The sequence below is a fragment of the Diceros bicornis genome, chromosome 5 (assembly GCF_020826845.1).
Source record: "Diceros bicornis minor isolate mBicDic1 chromosome 5, mDicBic1.mat.cur, whole genome shotgun sequence".
NCBI lineage: Eukaryota > Metazoa > Chordata > Mammalia > Perissodactyla > Rhinocerotidae > Diceros > Diceros bicornis.
Window position 1 is genome coordinate 38,982,198 of NC_080744.1, and position 12,605 is coordinate 38,994,802.

The 12,605-nt window shown below is 38.2% G+C and overlaps 1 protein-coding gene across 1 annotated transcript in view; it reads left to right on the forward strand.

Moving 5' to 3' along the window:
* CHP1 (calcineurin like EF-hand protein 1) overlaps nt 1-12,605 on the forward strand; it is a 40,973-nt gene that overhangs the window by 9,592 nt on the left and 18,776 nt on the right. Inside the window, exon 3 of the mRNA XM_058541271.1 lies at nt 9,754-9,834. Coding sequence (XP_058397254.1) covers nt 9,754-9,834 — 81 coding nt within the window. The remainder of the gene's footprint in view (nt 1-9,753; nt 9,835-12,605) is intronic.

Below are 12,605 nucleotides of genomic sequence, written 5' to 3' on the forward strand. Positions count from 1 at the left end.
GTCTAGTGGGTAGAGGCCAGGAGTGCTGTTAAACCTCCTACAATGCACAGGCCAGCCCCCCGACAACAAAGAATTATTCTGCCCTAAATGTCAAGAGTGCCAAAGTTGAGAAGCTTTGGTCTAGAGTAAGTACTGTATGATTTCAGAGTCATGTAATGCTGTATCATTTCATATTTGTAATAGTCTTATCATAGTCAAATGAAATATCTCTTTACTACCACCTCCCAACCCAACTCTCAGTAGCAACCTTTTGTTACTTTTGTACTGCTTTGATTGATAGGTGTAGAATGAAGCTGTTTGCCTTTCTGGTGGCTGGCAGGAAGCAGTTTAGGACTTCTTGGGAAGGTTTCTAGCACGGATGTGGGATGTAGCACAAAGCGGGGAGGAATATAGTTGCTAAGCCTTTGTACATAATCCTCAGGCAGAAGAGCTAGAGAATGCTGGTAAAGCCATAGAGCCATGTTTGTTGAGGGCAAAATCTGCTGTCACTGGAAGCTGGAATTGACTAACAGCATGCTGCACGGTCATTAAATTCAGTGACTGTGAAATACCTACTATGTGCAAAGACCACGTAGTGCTTTTTCTTCTTTTTTTTTAAATTTAGGCAAAGTACACATAACATAAAATTTACCATTTAAAGTGTCCAATTCAGTGGCATTAAATACATTTACAACGTTGTGTAACCATTACCATTATCTAGTTCCAGAACATTTTCATCACCTCAGATGGAAACCCTGTACCCATTGTGCAGTCACTTCCCATTCCTCCTTAGTGGTTTCTCCTGGCAACCACTAATCTACTTTCTTTGTCTCTCTGGACCTTTCATATAAATGGAATCATACAGTGTGTGGCCTTTTGTGACTGGCTTCTTTCATTTAACATGATGTTTTCAGAGTTCTTCCATATTATAGCGTGTGTCAGTACTTCATTCATTTTCCTGGCTGAATAATAGTCCATTGCATGCATATACCACATATTGTTTATCCATTCATCAATTGGTGGACATTTGGGTTGTTTACACCTTGTGGCTATTATGAATAGTGCTGTTGTGAACATTTTTGTGTGGACATATGTTTTAATTCTCTTGGGCACATATCTAGGAGTAGAATTGTGGGTCATATGGTAATTTTATGTGAATTTATTGAGGAACCACCAAGCTGTTTTCCATAGCGGCTGTACCGTTTTACATTCCCACTAGCAATGTGTGAGGGTTCAAACTTCTCCCCATCCTTACCAACACTTATTATCTGTCTTTTGATTTTGGCTTTCCTAGTTGGTATGAGTGGTATATCATTGTGGTTTTGATTTGCATTTCCCTAGTGGCTGTTGAGCATCTTTTCATGTGCTAGTTAACCATTTGTATATCTTCTTTGAAGAAATGGCTATTCAAGTCCTTTGCCTATTTTTTTAATTGGATTATCTTTTTGTTGTTGAGTTGTAAGAGTTCTTTTTAGATTCTAGATACTAGACCCTTATCAGTTACATGATTTGCAAATATTTTCTCCTGTTCTGTGGATTGTCTTTTCATTCTGTTTATAGTGTTCTTTGAAGCACAAAAGTTTTACATTTTCATAAAGTCTAATTTATGTAATTTTTCTTTTGGTGTCATATCAAAGAAACTACTGCCAAATCCAAGGTCATGAAGATTTACCCCTATGTTTTCTTCTAAGAGCTTTATGGTTTTAGCTCTTATATTTAGGTCTTTGATTCATTTTGAGTTATATATTTGTATATGTATATGTATACAAAATGTGTATATATATGTGTGTATATATATATATATGGTATGATGTAAGAGTCAAACTTTATTTTTTTGCATGTGGATATTCACCTGTCCCAGCACCGTTTGGTGAAGAGACTATGTAAATTTGCACTTAAAAAATAAACCAGACTAGAAATCTCTGTTTTTTTTCCTTCCGCTCCAATACTTGAATAATTTACTTGAGTTTGGGATTACATCTTCCTCATAAAATCGGATTTAACCACTAAGATATAGAATTCACATTAGTTCTGAGTCCTTTTCTTTTTGGAGAAAGTAAGTGATTTGTAAATGTATGTGTTTTAATCACTTTCACTATTTGCTGGAAAACAATGGAAAAGCTTTTGTAAAAGGAGCTGTTTCCCCTTAGAAGGGTGAAAACTTTCCAGGTGTCGGCTAGTGATACCTGATCCTTAAAATCTAAAGAAGATTTGCTCAAACCCTAAAACACCATTTTACACTCTGTGGAAAGTCAGTGAACTAACTCACTCATTTGATAAGTATTTATTGAGTACCTGTGATGCGCTAGGCACGGTTCTCAGTGCTGGTTTCTACAAATTCTTGGTGGGGGAAGAGATGGTAGGAAGCAATGGGGTAATTTTTTGATTTCATGGTTACCTGGGTCTAACTGATTCTTTTGTACTCAGCTTTACAAAGCACTAGGTCTGAAATCTGTTCTTTGATCTCCGTCATGATGTAGATTAAAATATGGGAGAAACCGCAAGCCACCTTGAGTGCAAGAAGAAATTACCCCATTGCACTACATAGTAAACACCTAGCATATTATGTGTATGGATCCACTCGTTCTGAGGAATTTCACACTGGCTGTGCCTCCTGACATTGGCCATCTCAGCCTCTGGCTGTCTTGTTAGATTGTCTTCCCCTCAGCCCCAACCCCATCTTCTGCCCCCTCCAGCCTTAGAGATGGCCTGGTGAACTCTAGATTCTTCTATAGCACAGAACGATTTAGCTGTCTCCAGCCTTTATTGCCAAACTTAGCTCAAGGCCTGGCTTGACCTTTCCAGAATCCATCAGGGTACTCAGCCAAATACAAACGACCTTCAATCTTTTGTTACCTTGAACAGGGTCCACTTTCTTAAGAGGGTTATTAGGAGAAATGTTTTCCCTTCTACATTTTCTTCACTTCCAAGATCCTCCATATCTGGGACCTAAAGCCAAATTGTACAGAGTGAGAGGCTATCGCGTACCATCCAAGGCATTCTGTATTCTTTTGTAGTGTCAGTGGGAACATAAAACGGAAACTATGGAACCTCTGGTTAGAAATGGAGCTTCTGCAAAGTGCTTTCACAGATTCGTCCCAAAGTATGTTTTATGGAACACTAGTTCCTTGATCTACCAGTTGATGTTGTGTTAAAAAGAAGAAAGAAAATAGTTATTGACTAAACTTTGTGAAAATCTTGGAAAACAAGGGTAAACAAGCTTCTTTATTACAGGATTTCTTGGCATCTTTACTATGCTCAAGTGAATTGAGCATCTTCAAGAGGGGAGTATGGTAAACACTATTTGCCAAATTGATTTGCTGTTTCACTGTGGACTTCCTTTTACATGGACCATATCGTCAGATTGGTATTTCATAGGATATAGGTATATACTATAACCTCACAAATCTTACTTTCTTCAGATGCCATTGTTTTGGGTGAAATATTTCTACCACTGCTGTTAAAGCTTCTGAAAAGGCAGCTGGGTCCTGTAAGGGGTCCTGAAATGGTCCTTTGTAGGTCAGGTCAAGATAAGAGCCTGGTCAGCATCTGAATACAACGATGGTTTCTTTTGTTTAAATATCCTCTGTGCTGGTCTAATCTATGGTGTTAGAAGTCAGGATAATGATTACCCTTTAGGGAGGGGAGCAGGTAAAGACAAAGGAAGCATGAAGGAGATGTCTAGGTACTTATATCAGTTTCTTGATTTGGGTGCTGGTTACAATCGTCACTTGGTGAAAATCCATCATGCTGAATGCTTGTGATTTGTGCTCTATTCTATATGTCTGTTTAACTTCAATAAAAGTTTACTTTAAAAATATCCTCTGCATTGAGCAATTTTAATATTGGGTCTTTGTCAAATAATACTTCTTCTCAAGTAATACCATGATGAAAAATATTCCTCAATATTAAATTATGCAGGGTAAGTTGACTACAGAGGTCAGTACAGACCAGCTAAACTCTGCAAGGAAGTTATTACTACTGGGAATTGCTGGTTGTCTGTGTTGTTTCATATCACTTAAAAAAAGGTTACCTGTAAGTTTTAGGAGATTGTGTCCTGAATGGTAGGCATTTATCTACTTAAACACAATTACTTTTGAGGTTCGTTTTCTTGTTTGACGTTATCCAGCGGACAGATGGTTTCAATATCCTGGACAAGCACTTGCTATGTACACCGTGGTATCAGTCATTCCAGAATAGAGTTTCACAGGTGAGAACCAGGATGCCAATCTAATTCTCATTCTTTTAGTAGATAGTCTTTTCTTTCCTCTCTGAAAGCTTCAAATATCTCCTCTTGATGTTCTGAAACTTCACAAAGATATACTGTTTTGTGGGTTATTTTTCATTGTTCATTGCTCAGTGTTAGCTGAACCTTCTCAATCTAAAAATACGTCCTTTAGCTGGGAAGTTTTCTTCTGTCATTTCTTTGATTATTTTGTCCCTTCCTTTTGTTATTGATCTTTATGGTATTTCTGTTGCTGTCTGTTGGACCACCATGGCTCAACTTTTCTGTCATATTTTCTGGCTGTTTTCTGAACTTTTTTAGTCCACAATCATATTTTTTTTTAAGTTTTTTTTTTTAAATAATTTTATTTATTTATTAATTTTCCCCCCAAAGCCCCAGTAGATAGTTGTATGTCATAGTTGCACATCCTTCTAGTTGCTGTATGTGGGACGCGGCCTCAGCATGGCCGGAGAAGCGGTGTGACGGTGCGCGCCCGGGATCCGAACCCAGGCCGCCAGCAGCGGAGCGCGCACACTTAACTGCTAAGCCACGGGGCCGGCCCCACAATCATATTTTTAATTTCCAGGAGGCTTTTTTTTTTTTAAGACTTTATTTTTCTTTATTTTTATTTTTTGTCAAGAAGATCAGCCCTGAGCTAACATCTGATGCCAATCCTCCTCTTTTTGCTGAGGAAGATTGGCCCTGGGCCAACATTTGTGCCCATCTTCCTCCACTTTATATGGGACGCCGCCACAGCATGGCTTGACAAGCGGTGTGTCAGTGCACACCCGGGATCCGAACCGGTGAACCCTGGGCCACTGAAGTGGAGCACTCGCACTTAACCACTGCGCCACTGGGCAGGCCCCACCAAGAACCTTTGTTGTTCTCTGATCTCTGCTCTATCATAGTAGCTTATTTTTGTTTTACAGATACAAAAACTTATCAAATGTCTATTGGATTACTTATTAAAATCTTTCAGAATTCTCTTTTCTTCCTTGAATTATTATCTCTGTTCATCTTGATTCTTTTGTGCTATTAATTTTCCCAAAATACCAGGTGAGCCTTGGTTGTCCATTCATATTTATGAAAAGGCCTGCATGGATTACTGTAGAAAACTGGCATGGGTTTGTTTATGGTTGGTTTCTTCACAGGTCTTTCCCCGGATGGAAGGGCTGACTTCAAGCCCTCTATACCTGGAGCAGGGCCAATAGGTTGGTAAACCTCCCTTTAGGGTATGTGGTCAGGGAGCAAGGTGACAGATTTGCAGCACTCTTCCTCAGATAAAAGGATTATGTTCCTGGGGAGGCCAACCCCCACACTTGGTTCAAGCCCTGCCCAGGTAGATCTTTCAGTTTCTTTCCATAGCAGCTCTCCATTTTTATCCTGGAGACAAATGGTTTTATATTCTTGGGATTGTGCTGGCAGCAGTGGGCAACTAGGCTGTTCTTTAAGAGTTCCTTTAATTAATTACCCTGAATGCTGCTTCCCTTACCTGGCAATTCTGAGGGTAGTGCCTTGCTGAAATCTGTTCTGATTTCTTGTCATTACATTTGCATCTATTTTCTGGCTTCCAGAGTTTGTCAAAATCCCTTGTCTACTAGTACACTCTTCCCACCCTGGTTGGTTATATCATGGATATATTCCCATGTGTACATTTTTGCTGACATTTCAGGGGGAGTTAGAGAATAAAAGGAAGAAAACTTGTATGTGCCCACTATCCTCAACCAAAAATCAGATGCAGCCTTGTAAATAAGCCAGTCTGGCCCTAAAACAGTAAAACAACTAGCAAAGACTGGATTCAGCACTTGTTGACACTTTATATGAAAAGAATTCTAGCATCAAAACAACAACAACAACAACAACAACAACAAAATTATCTTATTAATTTAATTTAAAATATTAAATGCTTTAAGGCCAGCCTCGGTGGTCTAGTGGTTAAGTTCAGCACACTCCTCTTCAGTGGCCCAAGTTTGGTTCCTGGGTGTGGACCTACACCGCTCTGTTAGCAGCTATGCTGTGCTGGCGGCCCACATACTAAAAAATAAAGGAAGACTGGCATGGATGTTAGTTCAGGGTGAATATTCCTCAGCAAAAAAAAAAAAAATGTAAATGCTTTAGATAATGGAAATTATTGTCACTTCAATGTTAATATAAATAATTATATTATAAATATAAATAAATGATTCATCTCTATTATACTACTTAAATATGGAAAACTGTTTTCTTCATTGAATATGTTCCCACAGGTATGTCCTGTTAACAGATTTTAATGTCCTCATTCTGTGTAGGTCATCTAATAAGCATTGACCCTGGGTCCTTGAAATATAAGTAGTTAACAGTGAGGATGAATCTCCAAGTAAGAGAAGAGACTTGCACAATGAAGATCAGTGTAGAGGCCTGGCACTCTGGTTACTAAAGATCTCTCAAACTCTGGTTTTTCAGAGCATCCCTGTGCCTGTGAATGTCTAGAAAACCGTTTTTCATTGGGAATTTCTTGGCCACAAAGAATGCCATTATACACAGTTCTGTTCACGGACTTGCCTACTACCAATAATAATATCTTTTCTTAAAAAATCTTCCAGGAAGATTTTCCTAGGTATACTATGACGTAGAATATAATATTGGTATGCTTTTTTATAAGTACACACAAATCTACATTTTGAACAAATCTTACACTTGTGGTGGTTGGGCTGCTTGCAGTATTTACTTTTCTCTATTCAGTTTGTGTTGGTGGACAAATTTGAGAAGCTAAGTTTTAGAGAAATTGCCCAGATGATCTCCATTCTACTATAGAACAACTAATAATAATAGTAAACTGTTTGTATATTGTTTAACAGTGTACAAACTATTTTTTATACTCTTGCATTTTAATTTTGATACTATCAACAGTATTCCCTTGGTTTTATAGAACCACATTTTATATACAATCTGAATTCTAAGAGTAGAGTTAAAAAGTGTCTGGGGCCGGCCCCGTGGCTTAGCGGTTAAGTATGCGTGCTCCGCGCTGGCGGCCCGGGTTCGGATCCCGGGCACGCACGACGCACCGCTTGTCTGGCCTGCTGAGGCCGCGTCCCACATGCAGCAAATAGAAGGATGTGCAACTATGACAGAGAACTATCTACTGGGGCTTTGGGGAGAAAAAGGGGGAAAAAAAAAAGGAGGATTGGCAATAGATGTTAGCTCAGGGCTGATCTTCCTCACCAAAAAAAAAAAAAACTGTCAAAGGACAGGGTTTAGGTCCTTATTGACGTTGGAAGTCCAAGACTAGATCCCTTATTGAGACTGATGGAATTCGGGCTAGGTTGTGTGCTTACCACTTGGTACTAGACCTGGTATTTAAACTGTGCCTTCTCAGCTAAAATTACTTAAGTTTGTTAGACATTAAGCTGAGGTATGTGGCCATGCAATTCAAATCAGCCTTAATCTTCATTTAAAAGGGAGTAGTTATTGTTTCTTAACCTCTGTCAAAGAAGAGGAGCTACATTTTGGTGATAATGTGGACTTTGTATTATAGAGCAAATTACATAATAAGAGCTTAGAACATGTTTGTTGAATTAAATAATCAGGACCTCAGTAATTTCCTTTATCTTTTATCATCTTAAGCAACCCAGTTATCTTATGAATGGCTTCTTCTGGTTCATTTGTTGATATAAAAATTATTACCCTAAGTGATCAAGGGAGATTAGAATCCAGAGTTATCATTCCAGAGCTTTGTGGTCAGTCCCCTAGGTCAGTTTCTACCTGTATCACCACCAGATGTGGTGAAGACAGACTTGTTGAATTAATTAAGCACTGTGTAAATGTTAAACCACAAGAACAGAGTGTTGAAGGCTCCTGGGTAAAATAGGAACATTTCATTAGCATTTAGTATGAAGGGCATGCAAGAAAAAGTTTTATCTCTTAGGTTAATAAACATCTTGAAGGCAGGAATCAGATTTTTTTGAGTTTATATTTTCTCTCTTTTTTTTTTACTTTTTATCTGGAAATAATTTCAAACTTACAGAAGAGTTACAAGAATAATACAAAGAACTTTCACGTACCTGATACCCAGATTTACCAGTTTTTAACATTTTGCCACATAACATCAGTGTGTATTTCCTATAACAGGGACATTCTCATGTGAAAATCAAGAAATTTAGCATTTTGATATAGTACTATTGTATAATATTCCATATTATCTATGGTCCATATTCAATTTTTACCTATTGCCTCAGTAATGTCCTTCATAGCAATTTTTTTTCTAGTTTAGGATCATGCATTGAGTTCAGTTGTATGTTTCTTTAGTCCCCTTTGATCTGGAACAATCCTCTGCCTTTCTCTGTCCTTCATGACATTGATATTTTTGAAGAGTACAGCACAGATATGTTGTAGGCAACTTCATATTCTTGGCACAGACTATCAACCAAGAAGTTTTTGTTTTTTTTTTGCTGAGGGAGGTTCCCCCTGAGCTAACATCTGTGCCAGTCTCCCTCTATTTTGTATGTGGGTCGCTGCCACAGCATGGCTGACGAGTGGTGTAGATCTGCCCCCGGGAACCGAATCCAGGCTGCCGGAGTAGAGTGCACCAAACTTAACCATTAGGCCACCGGGCCGGCCCCTCAAGCAGTTTTTAAAAAATACTTCTTGAACATTTTTTGGGAGAGCACCTTTTTTTCAAAAACTTTAACATGGGGAAGAAATGTGGTTTTTTAGAAAAAAGAAGATATGCTTTGATTTACAGACTTAGATTTAAATCGCAGTTCTGCCACTTACTAGCTTTGTAGCACTGGGCAAGTTACTGTATCTCACTGACTTTCAATTTCCTCAGCTCTAGAAGGGTATAGATAAAATGTTGGCATGAAGAAATGAGATAATGTATATAAACAGAGTTAGAGCGGCACGTGATGTGTAAACTGAATGGTAACTAATAATATTTACTTCAACATAACTTCCAAGTTGTGAAAGGGTGACTGCTCTTGCTATGTTCGAGGGTTAAATACTTCTCTAGCTCCAGTCTGTAGAAGGCAATGGAGAACAAACCACAATCAGAGCAAGGAAGCATGGAACTCAGTTAGTTGTCACACTTTATTCTTTGCTTGGATGTAAATAGTGCCTAAGAATTCCTTGCATTTCATAGGTGCTATACATCTTCTTACCAAGGGTATGGAGGCCCCTGTGAATTTTTGCTCCTGTATTCAAGCTAGGTGGTGTTTGATACTTTGCGTTTGCTGTTCACTCTCCAAACTTAATAACTAAGTACAAAATGGTAATGTTCAAGGAATCATTTACAGGGATGGCTTAGTATTTGCTTGTCGGTTGGTTTGTTGACGTAACCTGTGTGCTGAATTCACTGGAATGTGGCATGGTCAAATCTGGCTTCTTCCACTCCCGAGTTGGTGTAGGAAACACTTGGCAGCTATTAAAGTGCTATTCTTTCCAGTTGTTTAGTTTAATTTGCCACAGAAGTAAATTCCAGGAGGTCGTATTTTTGCTAGGTTGTACTCTTGCATGACTGAAGGAGTTCATGCTAAAGGCCAATGGTTTCTAACTCAAGGTAATTCTCTTGGCAGCCGGGAAGATTTCCAGCGGATTCCAGAACTTGCCATCAACCCACTGGGGGACCGGATCATCAATGCCTTCTTTCCAGAGGGGTGAGTCCTCTTAGTTGTTGGGTTTCCTCTCCGAGGCTAATCTGAAATAATGATATTGGTTGGGTCATCAGGCCATGATCTTCCTGATTATATTAGGCATTCCCAACTTGGTCATATCTAGAATTATCTCTTCTGTTCTACCCTCCACCCCGTTTTAAACTTCAAATAGGTATATGAGCTCATCTTCAAAATTTTGTCTTTAATCTCTGTTTATTTTTGATGTAAAAACTAAACTTTTTTTTTTTTTTTTTTTTTGATTTTTATTGATATTTTAATGGTTTCTAACATTGTGAAATTTTGGGTTGTACATTTTTGTTTGTCCATCACCCCATATATGACTCCCTTCACCCCTTGTGCCCACCCCCCACCCCCACTTCCCGGGTAACCACAGTCCAGTTTTCTCTGTCCAAGTGTTGGTTTATATTCCACATATGAGTGAGATCATACAGTGTTTGTCTTTCTCTTTCTGGCTTATTTCACTTAACATAATACGCTCCAGGCCCATCCATGTTGTTGCAAATGGGACGATTTTGTCTTTTTTTATGGCTGAGTAGTATTCCATTGTATATATATACCACATTTTCTTAATCCAATAGTCAGTCGAGGGACACTTAGGTTGCTTCCACTTCTTGGCTATGGTGAATAATGCTGCAATGAACATAGGGGTGCATAAGCCTCTTTGGATTGTTGATTTCAGGTGCGTTGGATAGATTCCCAGTAGTGGGATGGCTGGATCATAGGGCATCTCTATTTTTAATTCTTTGAGGAATCTCCATACCGTTTTCCATAGAGGCTGCACCAATTTGCATTCCCACCAGCTGTGTATGAGGGTTCCTGTTTCTCCACATCCTCTCCAACATTTGTTGTTTTTTGTCTTGGTGATTATAGCCATTCTAACGGGCGTGAGGTGGTATCTTAGTGTTGTTTTGATTTGCATTTCCCTGATGATTAGTGATGTTGAGCATCTTTTCATGTGCCTATTGGCCATCTGTATATCTTCCTTGGAGAAGTGTCTGTTCATTTCCTCTGCCCATTTTTTGATCGGGTTGTTTGTTTTTTTGTTGTTCAATTGTGTGAGTTCTTTATATATTATGGAGATCAACCCCTTGTCAGATGTATGTTTTGCAAATATTCTCTCCCAGCTGGTTGGTTGTTTGTTCATCTTGATTCTGATTTCATTTGTCTTATAAAAGCTCTTTAGTCTGATAAAGTCCCACTTGTTTATTTTTTCTTTAGTTTCCCTAGTCTGGGTAGGCATGTCATCCGAAAAGATTCCTTTAAACCCAATGTCAAATAGTGTGTTGCCTATATTTTCTTCTATGAGTTTTATAGTTTCAGGTCTCACCTTCAGGTCTTTGATCCATTTTGAGTTAATTTTTGTGAATGGCGAAAAACTAAACTTTTTAAAACCTTTTATTTGGGGGCCAGCCCAGTGGTGTAGTGGTTAAGTTCGCACACTCTGCTTTGGTGGCCCAGGGTTTGTGGGTTCGGATCCCAGGCACAGACCTATACACTGCTGATCAAGCCATGCTGTGGTGACATACAAAATAGAGGAAGATTGGCATGGATGTTAGCTCAGGGCAAATCTTCCTCAGCAAAAAAAAGAAAAAAACTTTTATTTGGAAACAATTTCAAATTTACAGAAAAGTTGCAAAAAATTGAAAATAGTACAAAGAACATCTGTATGTCTTTTACCCAGATGTGTCTATTCTTATATATTGTTAACACTTTGCCTCATTTTTTGTGTGCTCTCTGTCTCTCTCAGTCCTAGCCGATAAAAGTATAATCAAACCACACATATAATTATAAATTTTCTAGTAGCCACATTAAAAAAGTAAAAAAAAATAAAGTTAAATTAACTTTGGCAATATATATTTTATTTAACCCAATATATCTAAATATTATCATTCAGTATGTAATCAATATTTAAAAATGATTAACAGGGCTGGCCCTGTGGCGTAGTGGTTAAGTTTGGTGCGCTCTGCTTCCACGGCCCGGGTTCACGGGTTTGGATCCTCGGCGTGGACCCACACCACTCATCAAGCCATGCTGTGGCAGCTACCCACATACAAAGTACAGGAAGACTGGCACAGATGTTAGCTCAGGGCCAATCTTCCTCACCAAAAAAAAAATTATTAATATACTTCACATTTTTTCATATTAAGTCTTTGAAATATAGTTGTAATTTGCACTTACAGCACTTATCAAATGCTGTAATAATATTATTATAAACTATTAGGTATTTTATTCTTTTTTTCTAGCTTTGTTGAGATATGATTGACCTATAACATTAAGTTTAAGGTGTACAACGTACTGATTTTATATGTGCATATATTGCACAATGATTACCACAGTAAGGTTAGTTAACACATTTTTCACCTCACATAGTTACTTTTTTTTTTTGTGGTGAGAACTTTTATAATCTATTCCCTTAACAACTTTCAAATTACAATACAGTATTGTTAACTGTAGTCACAATGCTATATATTACATCCTGGAACTTATTCATCTTATAACTGGAAATTTGTACCCTGTGACCTCCTTCACCCATTCCCCCCCTTATCTATTTTATTCTAATATATTATTCATATACCAATTTTGTCATTTCATCTACTAATCTCCTTTATAGCACTTTTTTCCCATCCAATATGAGATCCAATTTGGGTCAGTTGTCATGTCTCTTTAGCCTCCTTTAATCTGGAACATTTCCACAGCCTTTATTTTTCTTTCATGACATTGACTAAGGATACAGTTCCCCCCACTACACACAT